The sequence below is a fragment of the Medicago sativa genome, chromosome 5, assembly GCF_051527215.1.
Source record: "Medicago sativa cultivar Bolivia chromosome 5, Bolivia_mono, whole genome shotgun sequence".
Taxonomy (NCBI): Eukaryota; Viridiplantae; Streptophyta; class Magnoliopsida; order Fabales; family Fabaceae; genus Medicago; species Medicago sativa.
Genome location: NC_140753.1, coordinates 43054948 through 43072810, shown reverse-complemented (window position 1 = coordinate 43072810; position 17863 = coordinate 43054948). Strand labels below are relative to the sequence as shown.

The following is a 17863-nucleotide window of genomic DNA, read 5'->3' as shown; positions in this document are numbered from 1 at the left end:
CTCTCAGTCAACTACTTATGAACCAGTTGGTCACATAATTAATGAGAAGTTGGCTGAACTGGCTGAGCAGAGAGAAAGAGTCATTGATACTATTTTTCGCCTTCACCCTCAACCTCTTAACATTCAACCTCTCAACATGATTCCTCCAGAAAATGTTGAGTCTACAACAGAAAAGGCCTCTGAAGCAACTCCAGAAGCAGCTGCTTCTGAAAATGTTGTTTCAGAAAACCCCCATCAACAAACACCTGAACCACAAAAACCCACAACACCCCCACAATCACCAATAGCCATCATTGACCACCAACTTAACAATCAAACAACAACTTCACTACAACAACCACCAACTGAAACTGAATTTCAACCTTTACCTGAACACTCTCCAGAACCAACTCCCATGGATGTTGACATCTCTCAAGTCAATGTTCAAGACTCAACCTCCACCACACACATTGATTCTGACCAGCCTTCGTCTTCAAACACACAAACACACCTTACCTTTCCAATTCCTAACCCCATTCAAGATTTAGAAATCAGTGATTCTGATCTTGAAACCCTTGATCATCCACCCACAAACATCCTGGAATCTGGATATATTAATTCTGAGCTTCTCACAATCTTGAGTCAGATGCATAATCTGGTGGATCAAAGAAGGACAATTGATCTCACAGGTGCATATGAAGACTACTGGGCATCTCTTCAAAACCGGGCAGCTGGGGTTATTGAAGAAATCAAGGCCAAATGCATCAGAGTCAAGCAAGCTTCAGTCAGAAGGCTAATGGAGCAAGTGAATCAGAGTCTTAGAGTAAGAAGTTCTACACTGCTCCTGGCAAACCAGCCTTTCTTCTTTGAAACGGATTACTTGACCAGAGAAGCAAGGCTGTGTAAGCTTCTGAAGAAACAGATGGCACAGCAGCAGCAAGAAGCTAGAGAAAGGGAACAAGCTCTTCTTCAGAGGCAACAACAACTTGAAGAACTGTTGAAGAAGAAGATTGAAGAAATGGAAGAGATGAAGAAACAACAACAAACCAACCCTTAGTTGCACACCCTTGTGTTTTTCTTTGTTTGTTGTCTGTTTTAAAATTTCTTAGTCCTTGCTTCTGAAACCATCTTGTCTTATTTCTCTTGCTTCTGAATGCTTACTGATTCTGACTGTTTAGCTGCTTCTGACAATTGATATACATGTTCATATATTTTGCTCTGACTTATTTAGCTCACTTTCTTTTATACTCTCTCCTGTTTGAGTTTTTCTCATATCTTTTTGTCTTTTATGCTTAAATTTATTTTAATTTTTTTTTTTTTTTTTGATAATGACAAAAGGGGGAGTATATGTGACAAGTATTTAAAGGCTCTGAGCCCCATTAATGGCATTTGAAATTTTTGAAAACCTTCTATCATTTTTTTACCTTATTGGTATAAGCTATGAACGAACGAAGGAGTATCAAAATTCAAGTAAAATTAATTGAACCATTCTTCTTATCTATAAGTTAATTCTTTCAATGATTCAATTTTGTTTTTAAGCTCTGATAATATTATTGCGCGAAAAATGAATTTAATTAACCTGGATAGAACTTAGGGGGAGCTTACAAACCTCACCTTAAAGACTATCAGACTCAGGGGGAGTTTGAGCTTACAAACCTCAGATTCTGAGCTTACAAACCTCAGAACCCCAAAGTCAACTTGTTAATTAGATTAACAACAATTGATCAATTTTAAATACTTTTGTTTGTCATCATCAAAAAGGGGGAGATTGTTGGAACAAAATGTGTTTAACAATGAACCTTAAAGGGTTTTGATGATAACAAGGTATTAAAAATTGTAAATTGGACTAGCTAATATTTGTTCAAGTGTACAGGACCATAATTATAAAGTTACATCATCATTGGTTCTGAATGAGCAAATAAAGAGCTATGGAAACAACAAAAATTTGAAGCTTGGACGCTCCTGAAGGCAACTTGCTACTGAAGAGAAAAAGCGCTCCTGAAGTCAAGCTGCTCCTGAAGAAATAGCGCTCCTGAAGTAAGCTGCTCCTGAAGAATAGTGCTTCTGAAGACAAGAGGTCCAGAAGCCACATCATCAGAAGCTGCGTCATCAGAAGCTGCAGAAGTCATATCATCAGAAGCTGCATCATCAGAAGCTGCCTCATCAGAAGCCATTTCACCAGAAGCTGAATATCAACTGGATTTGCAAAGAATCAAGAATTGAAGAATTATCAATGCAAAAGCTGTCTATTGGATTCGAAAACACAAACAAAGGATTAGTGGAGTTTGCAACGGTCATTTCAAAGGTGTTTGAAGGCGTGTGTTTGCAATTTGGACGAAAGCGTTGACATTGTACTTTGTACGAATTGTACAACCACGTTCTCCACTACTCTGTTTTGTGTCCGCGCTACAGGACAAGAAAACAGCTCCAGAATACGGTTTCGCCTGCATAGATGTTCCTTTGGATAAGGAATGGATTTCAAATTTGTTCTTCATAGGACAACAGCCAAATCAGGCAAAAGATTATTGGTGAAAGATCAAGCTTCAACAACGACTCTTTGGTGTGCTGGCAATTTCACAACGTCTCTCTCACACCTCTATATAAAGGAGTGAAGACCTAGAGAATTGGTAATGCAAGAACGCTGAACGAAAGACTCACAAGATTTTCACAAGTACCAAACCTCTGCTGAAATTGTTCTGCATTCACTTAGAATTTCTGTGTCTCAAAGTCATATCTTAGAAATTCTTAAGTCCATTGAGTCTGTATCTGATTTGTATTGTGAGCACCTCTGATTGTATATCAAGTGTTCAACCTTAAACAATTTTCTGTGTAATTTTGTTTAGTTAGGAAGTCTCTTGCAGTTGTGCTTGAGCAGGAAGTCTCTTGATTGTGTTCTTGAGCAAAGGAAGTCTCTTGCTTGTGTGCTTGAGCATTGGAAGTCTCTTGCTTGTGTGCTTGAGCATTTGTAATCAGATATTACTCATAGTGAAATCTCCTTGGAAGTGCAAGGGGGACTGGACTACTTCCGGATTGTGGAAGGAACCAGTATAATTGCTTTGTGTCGTTCTTCTTCTCTCTCTCTCTGTTTTATTCCGCTGCATTTAGATTCTGATTATCACTTCAGAAGCTGTCTCGCTTAGCTTCTGATCAGTGTGTTCAGTTTTTAGGAGAAACGAAGAATTTTTCTAAAACACAATTCAACCCCCCTTCTTGTGTTTTTCTCACCTTCAAAAACTTGATAGGGCCAAACCGCAAGTGCACGGCCTATCGAAGTAATAGTAGTAAGTAGAGTTATCGTTCCGCTAGGGAGTTGTTCAACTTAATTAACTTTTAGTGAATGATTAGAGGAGAGAAAGTTAATAAAAGAGAGTTTGATTGCTGAAGGTAAAAACAATAATAATAAAGGGCCTTAGGATCATTGGTTCATCATAATGACTAATCCCTCACTAGACAAAACCTAAACATCTAATTTCATGATTTACACACTAATTTCTAAAGACCGGTTTCCCTTAGCCCCTCACCATTCCGATGAAAGTCCAGTGAGAGTTTACTTCTAGTAACCAAGCCTATTTCACTGACATGATTACTAGAAGATGCATAGAGGATTGAAACTACTCTTTGTCTCAATAATTGCAAAGACTATTTCACTGTTTTGCAATTATTGTCTAGATTCACTTGTTCCAACATCAAGACTCCTCTCTCACTTTATGAATTGATGTTTGGGATGATGGATTAGCGATTATCAAACCCTCCGCTTTCGCTTCCACAGTTTGATAATTGTTAATCCACGTTAAGACGGTGAATCTAGATTAGAAATTAGGGTTACATAGAAATTAGGGTTTAGACATGTTGTGTTTAGGATTGAGTCATTAGACTCCCCAACAATCCCAAGACGAAGAAGTCTACTCACTCATGTTCATCGTAGACATGGGGGAAGAAGAGAGAAAATAACAGTAAAGTAAATTGCAAAGAAAGTAAAAGGGAAAATAAAGACTTTTATTAAAATAGCAATTGAAATAAACAAAGTAAAGGATGATCGTTTTATGGTGGAAAGCTACTCTATTTATAGCTTTACAATCGACTTAGAAACTAAGCAACTAAAGGGATAAAACGGTAAAGCTGCAACAGGGTAACTTGGGCCCGAAGAAAAGCAGCAAAAGAGCATCCTGGGGACGGGCACGGCCGTGCCACATGTTGGCACGGGCCGTGCCAAACTTCTGAGTTTGGGGGAACATATTTTTGTCCCGTATCTTCGTATTCTTGCACTGTATTTGTTCCAGTCCTCTTTCTTTTGCTCCAAGGCACCTTCCACCATATATTTATTCCTAAAATAAAGTAAAACACAATTTGAAGTAAAATATTCTAAACTAAAATAAAATGCAATAAAATAAAATCAAATCTAAAATAAAACTAAACTAAATAAGGCAATAAATAAGACTATCTATGACTCATCACAGTCCAACCTTTTTCTTGCTCCTGTATAAGACAGATGTTATGAGGAACAGGTTCTATCCTTAATGCTAAAGTAACCGAGAAAAGTCCTTTCTTCATTTCACATAAGAGTGATGGGAATTTGGTTAAAATTAAATTAAATTAACAATTTAAGCACAAAGGGGCTGCAGGTGCTTAGGGGCTATCTATCCTCATAGGAAGTCTTTTTGGATGTAATTGTCCTTTCCCCCTAGATTCAAAATCACCCTAAGCAGTGCTGCAAAATTTTTTATTTCATCTCCGCGTAGGAAGTCTTTTTGGATGTAATTGTCCTTTCCCCCTAGCATTGATGAATTGATTTGGAACTTAAGTTCAAATTAGGGAGTCACCACCACAATTAGGAAGTTAGGGATTATCCTTTCCCCCACATGTTGGTGCCATTCTCCCGCCCCTTTTTACTTTTATCAATTAAGAGAATATAACAATAAGGCACAATTGGTTAATTTCCAACACAAACTTATACTACTTTTACTCTAAAGACTTTTAAGGGTCTAAGTTAACATTAAAGATAGAACGTGCTCCTTAATATACCTACTCATACATTTACTCAAAGATTGCAACCGAGTGCTTTTCTCATTGGAGAATTTTCACAATAAAACAAGATATGGGTATAGCAAGAACACAAGAAACACAAGAAATCACTTTCATGTACAAGAAACAACCTTTTTAGAAGAGACAAAACAAAAAAATTTATGCCATGTTTTACATTAAAAACAAGCTACTTAACCATGCCTTTCACTATAAAAACAAAACAAAAGAATAAAGTTCAAGGGAGTTTGGAAACACTATGACTCTAGACACTTTATTAGGCCCCCCCACACTTAGGGGAAGCATTGTCCTCAATGATTTAAAGAAAAGAAAATTAAAGAGAAGAATAAGAAGAAGTAGAAGAAGAAGAGAGGAAGTATAAGAGAAGAGAGAGAGAGAGAGAGAGAGAGGAGGAAGAAGAAAAAGAGATAGGGGAAGAGAGGAAGAGGAAAGCTCAAAATTTATTGAGGTCCATAAGGAGGACCTTGGAGATTGAATTGGTGCATCATCCTCCGGAGCATTTCATTGTTTTCTTCCGACAAGCGGTTGCCCCTTTGGACTTCATTTCTTAGCCCCAGAAGTTCTACACCTTGCCTTTGTTGCTCGGTGTTTATCCTCTCGACCTCGGTTCGCATCCATGCCCATCTTTCATTGTTATTTAGCTCTTCGGCTTCATGGTCATGGTGCTCTCCCTCATGGTGCAAGTTGGCACCTTCTCCTTCATCATGGTGCTCATGTATCTGTTCATTATCCACATATATCAAATTTTCTTCCATCTTGGTGTTAGTCCGAGATTGGTTAGGAAGCAAAAATTCAATGGGTACATTGAGTGCAAGGGCATATTGCAAAGGTGGATGGTGCTTAATGAATTTCATAGAGATTAGTATCTCTATGTTAAGCTTATTGTTGCCCTCAATTTGGTTTATCCCCTCCTCCTCACTTACTCCAAACTTCCCAGCAATGAATGTAATAACACCACCTACCACTATATCAGCTACAAGATTAGGCTTAGTTCCTATTGAGGTAAGGTAGTCAAGCATGTAAAAACAAGTATTCACAGGATTATTATTAAGCATAGCCCAAAGCATAAAGAGTTCATTCGTCCTACATGTTCCTACTTCCTTCCTACCCCAAATGGTACAAGCCATTACTCTTTGAAGGTACCTAAGCACTGGGTTGTGAATGTTACTAGCCTTGTTGGAGCGTGAAACATATTGATTTAAACCTGTGATGCTTTCCCAAAAGCTAGCAGGGTCATAATCTTCCAGCTTTAGAGCTGGATTCCAAGAGTTATGGATGAACCCCGCATTTGCGAAGCCCATTGCATTGCAAAAATTTTCAAGTGACATCTCGTAATCAATATTCAAAAGCCGGAAGGAAACTCTATGATCGGGGTCATCGAAATTCAACTTATCTTTCTTAAAATTGATAGAACTTAAAAACTCGTAAGTGAAGTTCTCGTACCCCCTCATAGGTTTAAGTATCTCACCCCATCCTAACCTATTCATCAAATCAAAAACATTGTCCCTAATCCTTAATACATGCATAGAATGAGAGTCAGGATACCTACAAGGATGCAAAGGTGTAGAGATAAGTACTTTATACCTAGCCTTTTGGGTGTCATCTTTGAAGATTATGCCATGATTCTTTGCCAGTGCTCTTTTCTTTTGTGGAGGTCCTCCTGAAGAGGTTGCTGGTTCCTTGCCACTTCTTCTTGAAGCCATTAGACCTTTGCCTTGGGTTAACTTTGGAGTTTTGGTGAAGGTTAGGGTTTGGGAAGAATTTTATGGAAAAGGGTGGGTTAGGGTTGGGGTTGATGTTTTAGTAAGGTTTATGGGTTTAGATGTGGAGATTGGTTAAGATTTTGTGGTTTTTGGGTTAGGGTTTATGGAGATAAGGGTTTGGTGAATTATGGGTTTGAGTGAATGAAAGATGCTTTTGATGGGAGGGTTTTGATTAGGATGAATTTTAGAATTGATTGGGTGAAAGAATTGAGTGATTTGGTTAAGTTTTGAGGAAGATATGAAGGTTTGAAGGTTGAGATTTATGGAGGTTTAGAGAGAGGGTTAGAAGATGAAAGAGGGTTGTGGTTTGAGAATGAGGAAGAAGATGGAAAATTTTGAAGGTTATACCACTATAGATATCGGGCACGGCCGTGCCAACCTTGGCACGGGCCGTGCCAACATTCTGACTTCATGCCTCAATTTTTCCTTAAAAACCTGGCACGGCCGTGCCATCCTTAGCACGGGCCGTGCCAACCTTCTGGTCCTAGGGGCTTCAGATTTTTCAGTTCTTCTAGAATCATACTCGGACAATTACCTACAAAACACTTAAAACAAAGAAAACGAACAAAACAAAAGCAATTAAATGCGTGGGTTGCCTCCCACGAAGCGCTCTTTTACCGTCACTACCTTGACGAAAGATAAAATTATTATTTCTCAAGGAGGATCGTTAAGAGCCCAAGTAGTTTCTACTTCAACGGTTTCTCCTGCATTATAAATCTTTAACCTCTGGCCATTAACTTGGAATGATCCGGTGCTTTCAGAAAAGATTTCAACTGCCCCGTAAGGGTAAACTTTGCGGACTTGGAAAGGTCCAGACCATTTTGACCTTAATTTACCTGGAAAAAGCTTCATCCTAGAGTTAAAGAGCAGCACAAGATCACCACTTTTGAAGTCCTTTTTGAGGATATGCTTGTCATGCCACCTTTTTGTTCTTTCCTTGTAAATACGGGCATTCTCATAGGCATCTATCCTAAGTTCTTCTAACTCACTTAATTGAAGTTTTCTCTTTTGACCGGCTAAATATGGATCCAAGTTAAGGTTTCTTATTGCCCAATAAGCTTTATGCTTGAGCTCAACCGGAAGGTGACAAGATTTCCCATAGATTAGTTTAAAAGGAGTCATTCCGATGGGAGTCTTGTAGGCCGTCCGATAAGCCCAAAGAGCATCGTCAAGCTTACTTGACCAATCATTCCTAGAGTTAGAAACTGTTTTTTCAAGAATGGCCTTGATTTGTCTATTTGAGACCTCGACTTGTCCGCTAGTTTTTGGGTGATAGGGCGTAGCAATTTTGTGTCTTACTCCATATTTCTGTAAAAGTTTTTCAAAATGTTTAGATATGAAGTGGGATCCTCCATCGCTTATTACAACCCTTGGCACTCCAAACCTTGGAAAAATAGTTTTTTTTGAAAAATTTCATCACCACATGTGCATCATTAGTGGGGGAGGCAATGGCCTCAACCGATTTGGACACATAGTCAACTGCCGCCAATATGTATTGATTTCCAAAAGAAGAAGGGAAAGGTCCTATGAAGTCAACACCCCATACATCGAAAATTTCGACTTCAAGAATGTTGTTTAAGGGCATTTCATTTCTCTTAGTAATGTTACCGGTGCGTTGACATTTGTCACATTTAGAAACGAATTGATGCACATCTTTGAAAAGTGATGGCCACCAGAAACCAGATCGGAGAATTTTGAAAGAAGTCTTTTGAGTACTGGCGTGGCCACCATAAGAAGAGGAGTGGCAATGGTTTAGAATACTACTTACCTCGTTTTCAGGAATGCATCTTCTGAAGATCCCATCCGTGCCTCTTTTGAAAAGGAAAGGTTCATCCCAATAGTAATGTTTGAGGTCATGGAAAAACTTCTTCTTTTGTTGGTAGCTCAATCTAGGTGGTAGTACTACAGCTTCAAGAAAGTTAACAAAATCTGCATACCAAGGTGCGTTAGTTTGTGCCAATAAGAAGAGTTGGTCATCCGGGAACGAATCATCCAAGGGCAACTCATCCTCATTGGTTTCCCTAAGGCGGGACAAGTGATCAGCTACAACATTTTTGGTATCCTTTTTATCTTTTATTTCAAGGTCAAATTCTTGGAGGAGCAAAATCCATCGGATCAACCTCGACTTGGCATCTTTCTTGTTTAACAAATATTTTATTGCCGAGTGATCTGTGTAAATGATGATTTTTGATCCTACCAAGTATGACCGAAATTTGTCAATAGCATAGACTACTGCCAACAATTCTTTTTCTGTTGTGGCATAATTTACCTGTGCCCCATCAATGGTCTTACTTGCATAATAAATGGCATGCATCTTCTTGTCTTTTCTTTGTCCCAACACAGCCCCTACTGCATAGTCACTTGCATTACACATTATTTCAAAGGGTAAGTTCCAATCCGGTGGTTGTATGATTGGGGCAGTGACCAAAGCTTCTTTTAACCTGCAAAATGCCTTTAGGGATACATCATCAAACACAAAATCTGCATCCTTAAGGAGCAAGCTTGTTAGTGGCTTAGTTATTGAAGAAAAATATTTAATGAAACAGCGGTAAAATCCTGCATGCCCTAGGAAACTTCTTACTTCCTTTACCGAGGTAGGAGGAGACATTTTTTCAATAATTTCAATTTTTTCTTTGTCTACCTCTATACCCCGTTCAGAAACTAAGTATCCTAGGACAATTCCTTCTCTTACCATTAAGTGACACTTCTCCCAATTCAACACTAAGTTTACCTGTTCACATCTTTCCAAAACTTTTTCCAGGTTAGTCAAACAATTATCAAAACTAGATCCATGCAAAGAAAAATCATCCATGAAGACTTCCATTATATTTTCAACAAAATCAGAAAAAATAGACATCATGCATCTTTGAAAAGTAGCGGGAGCATTGCAAAGACCAAAAGGCATTCTCCTATAGGCAAAAGTGCCAAAGGGGCATGTGAAAGTAGTTTTCTCTTGGTGATTAGGGTGAATAGGTATTTGGAAGAATCCAGAATAGCCATCTAAGTAACAAAAGTGTGAATTCTTAACATTTGGTCTATAAAAGGGAGTGGAAAGTGATCTTTACGGGTTGCTTTGTTAAGCTTCCTATAGTCAATACACATTCTCCAACCGGTGACGGTTCTAGTCGCAATGGATTCATTTTTATCATTTTTAATAACTGTGAGACCACCCTTTTTAGGCACTACTTGAACCGGGCTAACCCATTTGGAATCAGAAATTGGGTAAATAACACCTGCATCTAGGAGTTTTAAGACCTCTTTTTTCACAACTTCTTTCATGTTAGGGTTCAACCTTCTTTGGTGTTCAACGGAGGGCTTATAGTCCTCCTCGAGTAATATCCTATATTGTACACAATGAGGGGTTTATTCCTTTAATGTCATCGATGGTATAACCTATAGCTTTAGGATACTTCTTGAGGACATAAAGCAATTTTTCAGTTTCAACCTCATTTAGCTTTGCATTCACAATAACAGGGTAAGTTGAATTAGGGCCCAAGAATTCATACCTCAAGCTCGGTAGGAGCCTCTTTTGGTAGAGGAGATGGTTCTTCTTCCATTAGTTCTTCCACGCCCATTCCTTCCATAGGAGGATTTTCATTAAACAACTTCTCATACTCTTTGGCATCTCCATCTAACTTTGTACTTGCATCTTTTACTAAACATACCTCCAAGTCATCATGCGTAGTTGATGCTAATGAGCATTCTTTCACACAATGGTCAATTATATCTAACATGCAACAAGAGTCCTTAATGGAAGGATTTTTCATTAATTTAGCAAGTTCAAATTCAACAGTTTCCTTATCAACATTAAATGCTAACTTACCATTCTTAACATCAATTATAGCTCCAGCGGTAGCAAGGAAGGGCCTTCCTAAAAGTATTGGTACTTGGTTATCCTCCTCTATGTCCATCACAACAAAATCTGCAGGGACATATATTTCTCCTACCTTGACAGGGACATCCTCTATGATTCCAGCTGGATACTTAATGGAACGGTCTGCTAATTGTAGGGTCATTCTTGTTGACTTAAGTTCCCCCAATCCCAACCTTTCATAAAGAGATAAATGCATTAAACTGACACTAGCTCCTAAGTCACACATTGCCTTTTTTACTATTTCAGGGCCTATGACACAGGGTATGGAGAAACTTCCTGGATCTTTAAGCTTTGGTGGCAATTTATTTTGGATGATGGCACTACATTCTTCCGTAAGGTTCACCGTTTCACTCTCCTCAATTTTCCTCTTTTTTGAAAGAATTTCTTTTAAAAATTTAGCATAGGTAGGCATCTGAGTTAGGACATCAGTGAAGGGAACATCAATGTAGATTTTATTCATCATTTCAATGAACTTTTTAAATTGCTCATCAAGCTTAGACTTGGCAAATCTCTGAGGGAAAGGAATTTTTGGTTTGAAAGGGGGTGGTGTAGCTTCCTCACTTTGTGGTTTTTCGCCCTTTTACCTAGTTTTCTCACCTTGTGGTTCACTAATCTCTTTCTCAACCTCATTAGGCTTGACTCTTAAGGGGTCCTCTAGTTGCTTACCACTCCTAAGTGTAACAGCGTTCATTTTAGGTTGGCAAATTTCTTGGGCAACTTGGGAGAGTTGAGTCTCTAAGATTTTGTTGTGAGAGGAAATAGAGTCTACTTTTGATGTAAGCGTAGCAAGAGAGTCATTCAAAAGTCTAGTTTGATCCATAAGCTCCTTGAGCTGTTCGGATTGATTAAAAAGATAATTTTCCATTAAAAGTTCAAGATTAGACTTTTGAGTGACTTTTTGAACATTCCATAAGCTCCTTGAGCTGTTCGGATTTATTAAGGCTTTGGTTAAAACTTACCCCTTGGTTGTTTTGAATAAAATTTATTTGTTCAACACTACCTAGTTTGCATTCACCACATATTTTACAAGAGAAGGGTGTAGAAGTAGAGGTGCTAGCACTAACATTCAGTTTTTCAAATTTGTGGGTTAGTGCATCAATCTTAGAAGCAAGGTGATCATAGTTAGAGACTTCGTACATACCTGCCCTCCTTTTGGGGGATGAAGACTTTGTAACGACCTCTTCGTCGGTCCATAGAAAGAGATTTCGAGCCATGTCTTCAATCAAGGCATAAGCTGTTTCGAAGTTCTTGTTCATTAGAGCACCACCTGCAGCTGCATCAACAGAGATTTTAGTAGCATATGACAAACCATTGTAAAAAGTGTGGATAATTAACCATTCCTCTAATCCATGGAGGGGGAAAAGTTTAAGCATTTCCTTGAAGCGCTCCCATGAATCATGAAGAGATTCCCCTTCTTTTTGAGTGAATTGGAAAAGCCTTGCCCTTAGTCGGCCGATTGTTGATGGGGAAAGAAACGGATGAGAAATTCTCGCTTCATTTGGTCCCATGAGGTGATGGAGCCAACTCTTAGGGAATGGAACCAAGTAAGAGCCTTGTCTTTTAGAGAAAAAGGGAAGAGATGCAGTCTTAAAGCTTCTTGGTTTTCCTTGTATGTTACAGTGAGCCGCCAAAAAGTTGAGATATGGAGATTGGGATCCTCATCGGGGGATCCCGAAAAATAATATTGCTGCACCATCTTAAGTTGGGCAGGCTTAATTTCAAAGTCTTCACCCTCAACCGTTGGATACACGATAATAGCATATGGCTCTTCCGTTGAAGGAGTCACGTATTCTTTAAGAGCACGTTTTTCAGCCATGTCGGTATTATTTTTGTGCTTTCCAAGAAGTTAATGGTGAATAATAAAAAATAAAATAAAAAAAAGAAAAGAAAAAGAAGAGAGAAATCTAATCACTAAAGAAAAGTTAATTAAATTAGTTAACTGCCCGGCAACGGCGCCAAAAACTTGATAGGCCAAACCGCAAGTGCACGGTCTGTCGAAGTAATAGTAGTAAAATAGAGTATCGTTCCGCTAGGGAGTTGTTCAATCTAATTAACTTTAAAAGAATGATTAGAGGAGAAGAAAGTTTGTAAAAAGGAGGTTTAGTTGCTGAAGGTAAATAACAATAATATAAAAGAGCCTTGGGATTATTGGTTTGTCGTAATAACGAATCTTTTCACAAACAAGCCTTAAACTTATAACCTTACGTTGGGCTTAATTTATAAAGACAAGTTTCTCTTTAGCCTATCACATCTCCTTTCGGTCTCAGTGAGTGTGTTCCTCCAACAACCACACCTATTTTCATGGGTGATTGCCTTTGGAATCCTTGAAGCTCGAAACTTTATATGTCTCAAGGTTTGCTAGACTATTTTCATGTTTTGCAATCCTTGTCTAGATTCACTTGTTCGAATATCAAAACTCCACTTTCGTTTTATGAATTGATTTTTGGAATAATGAATTAACAATTATCAAACCCTCCACTTTCGCTTCTACAGTTTGATAATGGTTAATTCATGTTAAAACGGTGAATCTAGATTATAAATTAAGGTTACTTAAGATTAGGGTTTAAGGCTTGATTTGATCCAGATTACGTCATTAGACTTATCCAACAATCCCAAGACAAGAGAAGTCTACTCACTCATGTTCATCGTAGACATGGGGGAAGAAGAGAGAAGACAATAAAATAAATTGCGAGAAAGAAATAAAAGGAAGAAAAGAATTTTATTAAAATAATTGTACTGAAAAAATTCTAAGAAAAGGTGAATGTTTATGATGGAATGCTACTCTATTTATAGCATTACAATTGACTTAAAATCTAAGCAACTATAAGGGCAAATCAGTAAAGCTGCAACAGGGAAACTCGGGCTTGAAGAAAAGCAGCAAAAGATGGTCTGGAGGGTGGCACGGTGGAGACATATTTTTGTCTCGTATCTTCGAATTTTCGCACTGTATTTGCTCCAGTCCTTTCTTTTTCTCCAATACACCTTCCACCATATATTCGTTCCTGAAATAAAATAAAAAGCAATTTGAAGTAAAAGATTCAAAAAGGAAATAAATTTGCAATAAAATAAAATCAAATATTTAATAAAACTAGACTAAATAATGCATTAAATTAGACTAAATTATGACTCATCATGGAGCAATTGAAATATCTACAACACATCCAAAAATGCCTATATGGGAATTATTAGGTTTATAAACCAAAAATCAAATTGTGAACTAGGGGATTACTTACATGTGATAATTTGTTGGCTTGGTGCGAATCAATGTCTCAAATGAAAGATTTCATATTCCCAAGTAGAAAATTGGAAGATCTGATCACATAAGTATTGATACTACAACTAGAAACTTTAGCAAAAAGGTTGGAAGCTCATGAAGTTGCACAACTATCTGCAAAAGTCATATGTGAACAAGCTCATGAAAGTGGTGCATGCATACCAACAAGTTTGGGGTTTTCAGAAGAACATGTGAAGTATATGGGAAATTATAATAGACAGCAGAGGAATCAATACTCAAACACTTACAATCCAGGTTGGGCAGAACATCCAAACTTTTCTTATCGAAGCAACAATGTTCTACAACCACCACAGACAAACTCCCCTCCCCAAAGGAACTCAACAACAACAACCAAGGCAAAGTCTAGAAGAGATATTCTCTCAAGGTATGAAGAATACCCAAGGGCAACTTGAAAGACTAACTAAGGAGGTCGAAGAGATGCAAAAGTGGAACGAAATTGTTGTGAAGAACCTATAAGTTCAGATGGGACAACTTTCTACTGAATTTGCAAATGCTACAAGAACATAATTTTCCGAAACAACTCTAGATAATCCCAGGAATGAAACTTGCAAAATGATGAAAGTGGAAAAGGATGAAGTGAAAGAGATTGATCTTCTGACAACTGAAAGCAAGGTCACATAAGCATTGAAACATATGGTGAAAGAATGGTCCACTCTCAGGGATATCTTACAAACCAGGAAGGTGACCATGAACCAATGTTGGAACAACCTTTTGGATTACTTATTCTCACCCACCGGTAAACCACTTCATGAAAAGATGGTCGCTATTACCACAGAAGATCGCAAGAAACATGATGACGAGCCTCCGAAGAAAAAGGAAGACCCCAGATGTTTTAGCATACTAGTTACCATCAAGGGATTCTATGTCGGATCTAGCGCAAATATGGTGTCACTATCACTATTCAATAAGATCAGAGGATTGGAGTTGAAGCCTTGCGAAGTAAGAATAGGACTTGCCGATGGTTCTCTCAACAATGCTGAAGGTGTAACAAAGACTGTGGATATTGACATCGATGGATTCACTTTCCATATTGAGGTAGTAGTTATGGAAATGAGGGGATTAGATATAATTCAAATGATCTTGGGGATACCTTTTCTCGCCATTGCCCCGGCTATAATAAACGTAGATCAAGGGGGAAATTATCATCAGATCAAGAGAAGACTACATCACCTACAAAGTTTCTGGACAATACCGTTGCTCTAAGCAGGATGGTGTGCCTAAGGAAGAACCCAACCTGAAGGTTGAGGAGGAGGATGAAATCAAGGAGCGTGAAGGACTGGGGGCACCCAAACACAAGTTAGACATATCTGTCAGGCTCAGGACGCTAAACAAGCGTTGAATAGGAGACAACCTATTTCGTCAAGCTAATGACTTAAAATAACAGCTGAATAGGAGACAACCTATTGATAGTCGGTGTAACATCCTAAACCCTTAAAGCGATAAATTACACAAATAATACAAATCATGCAAAGGATTTAGATGCTACTTCTTCTATAAGTTCAACATGCATAGATAATTTTCTCAAACATTGCAGCGGAATAATAATAACATCTCATCATTAGCTAAAATAAAAAATCTCCAAGTAGCCATGTCATATAAATCTCAATACAACATCAAATATAAAATCTCAACTCAACATACCGAGTGAATAAAATCTCAACAAGTCATGAGTGTAAATAAACAGACAAACACCCCTAAATCAGAGCCTGACTCTAAGACTCCAAAAGCAAAATGAGGTAGCTCCAAAGCTACTCCAGTAACTCACCAAGCTAAAGCAAACTATTCCTGCACGCCGACCTGAGCTCACTTCAACGAAAACTCTTTACAAAAGAATCGCTTTAACCCTTCGCCGGTCTTGCTTGCTTTGAAGAGAACAAGAGCTCCGGGGCAACATTCGTGCTCTGGAATCTAGGAGGAGGGTCTCATCCAAGAGCGCGAATTGATGCTTTCCGCATAAAAGAAAGGCTACTGACTTGGCGAGTCAGGGTCACTTGAGAAAGAAGCGTTCAGGAACTTCGTTCGCGAAGGAACCAGACGTTTGACGGGCCAGCCCTTTTTAATGCGCCGCTTGGGAAAGACCCGTAGGCTATGGATCCCACTAATGGAATGGGACTATAACCATACTTCCATGGTCTAGGTTCAAGGACAATCAAGATTGAGGCTTGGAGTAAGCTTTTAGAGTCGGACATCCTTGTCCAGAGTTTGCTGAGGTCACAATTCACCCAACACAATCATCCGGGGTGAACAGGAATTGGGGATCGGATGCCAGTCTCTAAGTCCCTGCGTAGCCGCCGTAGGCGATAGTGATTCCCGTGTTTACGGGGATAGACAGTGAGCGATTGGAAGCCGCCCGCGGTCAACCAAATGATCACTGGGGGTTAGTTCACATTTCATAATCAAAACATAATCAAGTGATAGTGAACGAAATAATTAGTTTCAAATGATTTAAGCGACTCAACAACAATAATATTCACCAAGCTTACAAATACAATAATACACAAGTACAATTTCACATCTTCACATATTCAACAATTTTCACCAAGTATAAAAAAAGTCCCCAATGCAGTCATTCACCAAGCACATAAGCAAGTATGACACCTGTGAAGTTATGCAATGCGTCTAGACACGACTCTATATGCATGTGGTACCGGTCGTCACCAAGGTCGTCACCTCAAGATACATCTGTATCATTTTCATCGCAAATATGAATACAAAGTATTCGAGTCATTGCCAATATGGATATAAATATCCGGTCGTCGCCAATATGGATATAAATATCCGATTATGAATGCATGAACATATGACCCGACAATGCATATGTTCACACAATAAATCATCAACAATCGACATCAACATTTTTTTCAATACATGCACACACCATCAAATTCGCCACCAATTGCATGTAAGAATTCATCAACATAAATCATCCTCATCATAATCATCATAATCATCATCAACAATAATCGTCTTAGAGAACGTAAGCTTTCCAAATTACATCTTTCATAAAATACAGAAAATTATCCTACTCATGATTTGGAATTGGCGACAGGAGTGTTTGTGTTGAGATTTGGAGATACATACGTGCATAATAGAAAAGAGTATGGCTAAGAATATAGGTTACTTTCGCCGAGCCAGACCCACTTGAATGTACCGTGGTAAGTTAGTTGCTGCTTTGCTATAAATGTGATGAATGATTCCTAAGTAAAACTCCCGGAAAGGTATGTTTTTCCTAAAGAAAATGCAAAGAGTAAATTATGTTTTTCTTTCGTTACTTGAGGACAAGCAACAATTTAAGTTGGGGGTTGTGATGACAGGTCATCTTACGTTATTCTTAACATGTTTTTTAAGTTATTTTCAGTAGGTTTTAGCAGCAAAAAGAAGGAGTATTAGAACGATTGCCTATGATTTTGGGACTTTTGTAATGTTTTCTATATTTGAGTCTGTAATTCTAGTTTTCCCGAAACATAGCAATTTTAGGGGGTTTTTGAAGTAATTCACGAAGAAATCATGCAAATCGGCTAATCAAGAATATCCGAAGATTTGTGAAGACTTAGAAAGACCAAGATTGAAGATTCAAGAGGCCTTCGGAGACTTACAAGAGGGAGGAATCATGTTTCCAAGTTGTGAGGCAAGTTATTTGAAGACGAAGACCTAAAACGACATAAAATTGGAGAAACTGGGCTTGGAAATGAGTGTCATGCGCCTAGCACATTCACCATGTGCCTAGGGCATGGTATTTACAAACCATGCGCCTGGGGCATGGTTATGCCTACACTCACATGCGCTAGGCACACTGTGCATGTGCCTCGTGCATCCAAAATGCGCGGGGCGCAAGCTTCATTTCCTGCTTTTTTTGTAGGTAAAGCCTGCACTTTTAGCCCAAACTCAGGTAGAAACTCTCAGTATAAATAC

General features: G+C 38.5%; 1 protein-coding gene, 1 non-coding gene and 1 pseudogene across 2 annotated transcripts; 1 reads left to right on the top strand and 2 right to left on the bottom strand.

The window, feature by feature from the left end:
* Positions 1–7124: 7124 nt before the first annotated feature.
* On the bottom strand, positions 7125–11539 carry LOC146922270 (uncharacterized; annotated as a pseudogene).
* Positions 11540–11656: 117 nt separating this feature from the next.
* LOC146922268 (uncharacterized) lies at positions 11657–12472 on the bottom strand. Its single transcript, XM_085711506.1, has 3 exons — positions 12275–12472; positions 11798–12182; positions 11657–11715 (listed from the first exon to the last, which is right to left on the bottom strand). The coding sequence occupies exons 1-3, from the start codon at positions 12470–12472 to the stop codon at positions 11657–11659; spliced, it is 642 nt and encodes a 213-aa protein (XP_085567632.1).
* Positions 12001–12107, top strand: LOC146922269 (small nucleolar RNA R71). Its single transcript, XR_015013048.1, has one exon. It is a non-coding gene; the product is annotated as a small nucleolar RNA R71 (small nucleolar RNA).
* Positions 12473–17863: the final 5391 nt, after the last annotated feature.